The 7,267-nt window shown below is 34.1% G+C and overlaps 1 protein-coding gene across 1 annotated transcript in view; it reads left to right on the top strand.

Moving 5' to 3' along the window:
* The first annotated feature begins 1,945 nt into the window (after positions 1–1,945).
* LOC110288469 (selection and upkeep of intraepithelial T-cells protein 11-like) overlaps positions 1,946–7,267 on the top strand; it is a 48,844-nt gene continuing 43,522 nt past the window's right edge. Inside the window, exons 1-2 of the mRNA XM_085838413.1 lie at positions 1,946–2,021; positions 4,943–5,227. Of these exons, the coding sequence (XP_085694539.1) occupies positions 1,946–2,021; positions 4,943–5,227 (361 nt within the window). The remainder of the gene's footprint in view (positions 2,022–4,942; positions 5,228–7,267) is intronic.

The following is a 7,267-nucleotide window of genomic DNA, read 5'->3' as shown; positions in this document are numbered from 1 at the left end:
TGAATTTTTATTTTCAGGGAGATGCAAGTCAACCTACAACTCATGCTTGCTTGAGCATTATTGGTGGGACCCAAGTATTTGAACAAAGAATCCTACATATGTCACATTCATGTTTCTCTTAATACAGGATGTGCATGTCAGAGTGGAAAAATAAGCTACCAGGTATGTTCATTCCCCAGAGTTCTCATAGAAAGTTCTACTGATGGTGTTATGTCCATAGCATATCTGATAGTGATTTTCATAATAATAGGGACACAGCTGATTGATGCTCAGATCCCCAATGTATTCAGATGATGTTTTTTCTACATTGGTTTTCTCCTTCTTTGTCTGCCCTCTACTTTCTTTGCTGAGGGATGTGGAAAACATTAAAGCTATTCTTAAGTGGTCCATTGTGATCATTGCTCATTTTCTTGACTATATGCTCTGCACAATATGCTCTTCTTTGTTCTTGAATTGAGGGTAATTTTATTCTGTAAAGATTTTTGTTTTTCTTTTCTTTAATGTTTTAATTTTTAACTTCACTGGTTCTAAATGCATGCATGTGTGTGCTTGAAACTCAACAAATTATATGATCCAGAGGAAGTGAAATCAATATGTTGATGAAATGGAAACAACTCATACATTCACTGATGCCTGATAAATGAGGAAATATGACACTCACAGCACTGTATATATAATTATATATATACATATATATTATATTATATTATATATTACATTATACAAATTTACATATATGTATATATATTATATAGCTTATATAAAATATGATGTGCTATATACACATATAATATAAAATATATAAAATATAAAATATAATATATAGAATTTATATAGTATATAATACTGAAGTAAAGTCAAGCCTTTGAAATAAGGGAATCTCATCATTTGTGATGACACTTATGAGCATGCTGACATGATCTTCTTTATACACATAATATATAAAACTTTAACTCATATAGGAAGAATGTAGAATAGTGTTTGCTAAGTATGGGCTGAGTGTTTGCTAAGTATGGGCTGGTCAATACTGGGCAAAGTATAGGAGCAAAGTTTCAGATCGACAGGATGAGTAAGTTTTGCATAGCATGGTGACTATATTTAATAATAGTGTATAGAGTACTTGACAATTTCTAAGATAGTAGATTTTAAATGATCTTATCACCCACACAAAGTGTGGTGATACATATCTTAACATGCATCTGATATATATTTTAATAATGGGGCTATAAAAGTCATTTCACAATGTTATAATGTATCAAAAATTGCATTGAATATCAATACCATTACTGATATATTAATAACACCTGGATAAAGAAAATAAAATGAATACATTAATTGAATTGTGCTGAACATTTGATTTTAGTATTTTTCATTATTTAATACATTTGTTCATGTTCAAATTTCATTAAACATATCATAAAACAATCTAACATGTCTATAGTCTTAATCATTCATATTCATATTATAGATTTATACTGGTTTTATATATGTATGGTGTAACGTGTTGACTTTTGTCTCAGATTCTGTGAAGAAATTATTTAGACTGACTTTGTTCTGAAGTAATTGACTAGGTTATATATATTTTTGGTTCCACAAATGCACAATGAAATTAGTTCTTCTTTGTCTAACTTGTTTTACAAAATATAATGTGGTCCAGTTTTTCTGAAAATAACAGGATTTCAATTCTTCTTTATGGATGAATAATACTTCCTTCAGTGAAGTTAATCTCCTGAAGGCACAGAGCCAAGTGCAAAAAAACCCCAGGACCCTAGAAACTATCACCTCAGAGGAGTAGCACCAGTCATTAAAACTTTTCCTTGCAAGGGGAATTTTCTCAAAAGGTAAGATTTAAGAATGACCTCATCATGCTTTTTTTTTCAGTGTTGTCATAGTTCTTACTAACCCAATTTTGTTGCCACATTTTCAATTTAATTTTTCAGGAATGATGGAGCCTTCAGCTTCCTGTTTACCTGGATTCTTCATGGTCTTCATTCTCCTAAAGATCACAGTACTCACCCAAGGTAGAGGCATACTCCCACTTTTTTTTATGAAATTTGTCCTTGGACAGTTTCATACATGCTTACAAGGCATTATCACTACTTATCTCCAATACTCTTATTCCTCTTTCACCCTTATCATTTCCTCACCTCCCAGAATGTCCCTTTCCCACATTTATGCTTCTAGCTTTGTTTTAGAACCCATTGCTTTTTAACCAGGACTGTTTGTGTAGCCACAGGCTTTTGGATTATCTGCTGTGGCATGATGGACTAACAAAACAGAAGATGATGATTATCTCTGCCTTAAAATCCACCAATAGTTCAGAAGGAAGTGGTAGCATTCCATGTGTAATTCCCTGATTGATAAAGGCAGTCTCAGTCTTAAGAAGGCCCAGTGCATGTTGCTGCAGCTGCTGTGAGATCGTGTTTGCAATATCTGTGTCATTCTTGAATATTTTTAATTCTGTGTAGAAGCCAAACTGAATTTTGTAGAATTAATCACCCTGTAGCAGAGGAAATAAGGCCAACAAGATGCAAATGGGACTTCAGGAAGTTAAACATTCATGTACAGCAAAGAAAATTGTCAAACAAAAAGCAACCTCTAATCCTAACACTTGGGGGACAAAGACAAGTGAGTTTTTGTGACTTAAAAGCGTATATCAGGAGTTTCAGGCCAATTAGGACTATATAACGAGATCCTGTTTCAAAAACAAACCACCTAAAATAAAACAACAAAAAGAATATATTTGCAAGAATAATTTTTTTAAAAGATGCTTTGAATTTGAGAGAGAGGAGATGTTAAGGGAGGAAAGAAAAGGAGGAAATAACACAATTTTAATCTTAATATATATAATATATTCTTAATTACAGTTGAATTGTATCACTTTGTCTGCTTCCTCTTATGTCCTACTCCCAATTTCAAGTTGATAGTTTCTTTTTCTTAAATTATTATTGTAATACAATCATGCAATCAGACATCATAAAATCATATATATGTATGTACACACATATAAATATAATCTATTGAGCTTGTGTTGTGTGTATGTGTATGGTGTCAGGGCTGACCATTCTGCATTGGACAATCAATAAGTGGATCCTTCTGCCAGCAATCATTAGTTACTTGTAGTCCTTTGTCTCATGTAAGATCCTGCAAAATTTTTCTCCTTCTATGCTAATATGTCTATTAATGTTTCCATTGTTTCAGACTTGGTTATTCAGACATTTCTAGGTCAGACTGTATTAGTGCAGACCTCCTGTATTCAGGATCTTACAATTTTTCTACCCTTTCTTCCACTATGTTCCCCAAGCCGCATATGCAGAAGTTATAACATGTTGTAGCTATTGAGTTGGATTTCCCAAAGTCCTTTGATCTCTACATTGCATCTAGCCATTTTCTAGGATGCCCTCTATTTGCCAGAAAGAGATATTTCTTTGACAAGGGAGTAATGACTTCATTTTCATCTGAAGATGTAAATAAAAACCGCTCACTAGTTCCTTTTCTCTGTAATTTTATTAACCCAAAAATGAGATGGGGTTGATCCACTTTCATCTTCACCCCCCTGGGCTGAGAATTCTGATTGTCAATTATTATCTTAAATTATTTAAAGGAAAGAAAATAATTAGTTCCTTCCCACAATAAGTAAATTTTACAGAAGCAGACACATTGAGCATCTCTCTGCACCTAGTTGTTTCTCTGTTTTGATCTTCCAGCTGCTTATTTTGTTGGAGTTTTAATTAATTTGGGGAAGTGATTTTACAGTTTATCCACCTTTTGGTTTTGTCTCCAGTAGGGAAGATGTTGCAGTTTTTACATAATTCTTCATTAATACATCACTTAGAGTTTTGGCAACAATGAAGAATATGAATGCTAAATATATGTGTTAAGAAATTAATCTGTTTTTAAAAAATATATTTGCTACTTGCATACTAGTCTAACCTTCAAAAGAAATTGTTTTAGTGACTATATTCAAGATATGGTGATGTAAATGCCAAAATAGTGCAGAGATGAAATTTGCTTCTGTCTTAGAATTGTTTTTCTTTTTGAATTGAGATATGTGTAACATACAGTAAAGTACATAAAGTATACATCTTAGTGAATTTTTGCTTATAGAAACATTCATGAATTCATATTTTAGCTGTAGATATTAAATATTTTTAGTAACTCAAAATCTTGTTTTAATCTTTCCCAGTCAATATCATGCTCATATTGCCGAATTTACCAAACTTCTAAATTCTGTTGCCATAGGTTAACAACAAACACTATATTATTCTATTCATAACAACCTCTGTAATGGCCAATATTTCTCACCATTATTCATTTATTATATGATAGGAGTTTGTTTACTCTGCATTTTTCAGTATTAGTATTTATTTGCATTATTTTTATTACTTTGAGTTTGGAGCCTATTACGACTATTACCGCCATTAATGTTTTTAAAATATGTAAACATTTACTAAAATTTTCTTGGTTTTTCTCAAATATGTCTCAGTGAGGTTATGTTTTAGATTTCCCTGATGTGTCTTGTTCTTGAACCTCCTTGAATATTCTTATTAATATCCTTATGATAGCTCTTTCAATTAAACACATCTTCTAGTGGTTTCACATTTTAGAAAATATATTTTTTCCTAGGGCCTTTCATCTAATTTGAACACAGTTTTTTTTCTCAGATATAGTATAGATATCTCCTAGTTTGTAGCTTTCTCTTTTTGCTGATATTCTGATGTACAGAATTTACTAAATTATAATGTAGTCTAATTTATCATTTTTCTCTGATTATCTTTTGATGTATTCACAGCCTGTGTTTGACTTGGAGTGTTTTTTTTTAATTGTGACTATCCATACTCCCAATGAGACACAAGTAGCACACCATTGGGAATAAACACTTTCATAAGCTTTTTAACTCTTGATTCCATACTGAATCATAATGCCATCTTTCTCCTCCTAGTAATGAGCTTGGATATACAGATTAACACCCAGATTCCAGATACAGAAGAAGGGGTACTGGTAGAGTGTACTGCAGAAAGTTTGTTCCCACCTGCTGAAATGACATGGAGAGACAGCAAGGGGGATATAATTCCACCCTCAACCACATTTGACTCTCAGGATAGAGCTGGGTTATTGTGTTTGAAGAGCACCATTCTTTTGAAGAACAGAACAGAAGGTCCTATTACATGCTCAATTTACAATAAAACTACTAATCAGGAGAAAAGGAGAAGTATTATCCTATCAGGTAAGCTTTTATTACTTGGTTCTATCAAAGGTCAATTATATTAGTCAAGGAGTCAAATTAAGGAGACACTGGAGTGAAATAATAAATGTGAAATTACATTACATGCTACAAATTGCTATAGAGCTGCACTATTTGAGTTGCTAAAAATCAGAAAAATTCTGGATGCTATGGAGAATATTTTAAAGAAAGACATTGAGGATGGAGAGAAGGCTCAGAAGTTAAGAACACTAGTTCTCTTTGATGACCAGTTTGGTTCCTAGTATCAATACTAGATGGCTCACAATCATCTGTAATTCCAGCCTTAGCAAATCCAGTGCCCCTTTCTGAAATTTATATGCCCCTGCATGTATGTGTTTATATACACTCACAGACACTCACTTCCACACATATACACATACATAGAAAATAAATTTGAAAGAAGATATTGAAATAATTGGACAAAAAGCTCTCAATCTGTGTTGTAAGTTAAGGATTCAAAAGTTATATGATTTACATGTAAACTATTTCTAGATTTGGATCTTAATATTATTTTTTCTTTAAAATTATTGTTTGTCTCAACTGTAAAACAGCATGTATAACTTCTGGGGGTAAAATGAAGATTAGAATTTTCTGTATGTGTCTTTGTGGATAAGAGGAGTCAAGGTACGAAGGGAAAGGTCACATTCTAAATACAAAGATAGAGGAAAGCACCACGAAGCATGAAAGAACAGCTTACATGTATAGAAGTAGGATGAGCACACACAGAGAAGCAGGAAACAACCTCCAGACCCATGCCAGATAATAGAATGAAACATAAAAACAAACTCTCAACCATAAGAAAACCTGGTAGACTGTGATAGATTGGTGATCCTTATCATAGGATATGCTGGAGTTCTCATAAGCCTTAAGTTCAATGTGTGTTGGGGAAAGGGAGATTTGATGTGATAGTCACTCCTCTTGCATGGCTGGCCAGTGCTGAAGCAAAAACCCATATTGATGTTCTCTGTGTCTCTGAGCAATATATTCAAGCTCTGACCTAGTAGTTTGATACATACTGCTTTACTCTCCACTCTGTTTAACTCATCAGTGGCCCAGAAGCAAAGTAACAAGGCAACTTTAGGATTAGCTGTCTAAAATCATAAGCCAAAATAAGACATTCCTATTAACACTTTTTAATTAGTTAATTAATCTACTTTACATCCCAACCACAGTTTCATCCCCCTTCTCTCTTCCCAGTCCTTCCCCCTCTAGAAGTCCTCCATCCACTTTTCCTCCCTTGCTCTTCAGAAAAGGAGAGGCCTCCCATGGGTATCAACCTGTCTTGTCACATCAAGTTGAATTAAGACTAGGCTCACATTCTTTTATTAGAGCCAGAAGAGGCAGCCCAGTAAGGGCAAAGGGTCCCAAGGGTAGGCAGCAGAGATAGCCCCTACTCCCATTGTTAGGAGTCCCACACAGAGATCAAGCAACACAACTGTCACATATATTCATTCAAAGGGCCCATGTCAATCTCATAAATGCTCTCTGGTAGGTGGTTCAGTCTCAGCAGGTCCCTATGGGCCCAGGTTAGTTGGTTCTGTAGATTTTTAATGGTGTCCTTGACCACTCTGGCTCCTACAGTCATTCCTCCCTGTCTTTCAAGCTCTTCCTAGTGTTTAGATGTGGGTCACTGGATATGTTTCCATAAGTTGCTGGATGAAGCCTTTCTGATGCTGCTTGGACTAAGCTGCTGTCTGCAAGTATAACAGAATAATAGTAATGGTATCAGGGGTGGGCTACCACTCATGGAATTGGTTTCAAACTGGACTGGTCATTTGGATGGCTATGCTCTCAATTTCTGCTCTATCTTTACTTCTGCACATCTTGTAGACAGTACAAATTGTATTTTGATGGTTTTGTGACTGTGCTGGATGGCTAAGGATATTGAACATTTCTTTAAGTGCTTCTTGGTGATTATGGACTCCTCTTTTGAGAATTCTCTATTTAAATCTGTACCCCATTTTAACTGGGTTATTTGGTTTGTTGATGTGTACTTGTTTGAGTTCTTTATATATTTTGGAT

The sequence above is a fragment of the Mus caroli genome, unplaced genomic scaffold (genome assembly GCF_978045245.1).
Source record: "Mus caroli unplaced genomic scaffold, Mus_caroli_1 scaffold_6, whole genome shotgun sequence".
In the NCBI taxonomy this organism is placed as follows: Eukaryota; Metazoa; Chordata; class Mammalia; order Rodentia; family Muridae; genus Mus; species Mus caroli.
Note: the sequence above shows the minus strand (reverse complement) of the source record. Positions and strands in the feature narration are given on the sequence as shown.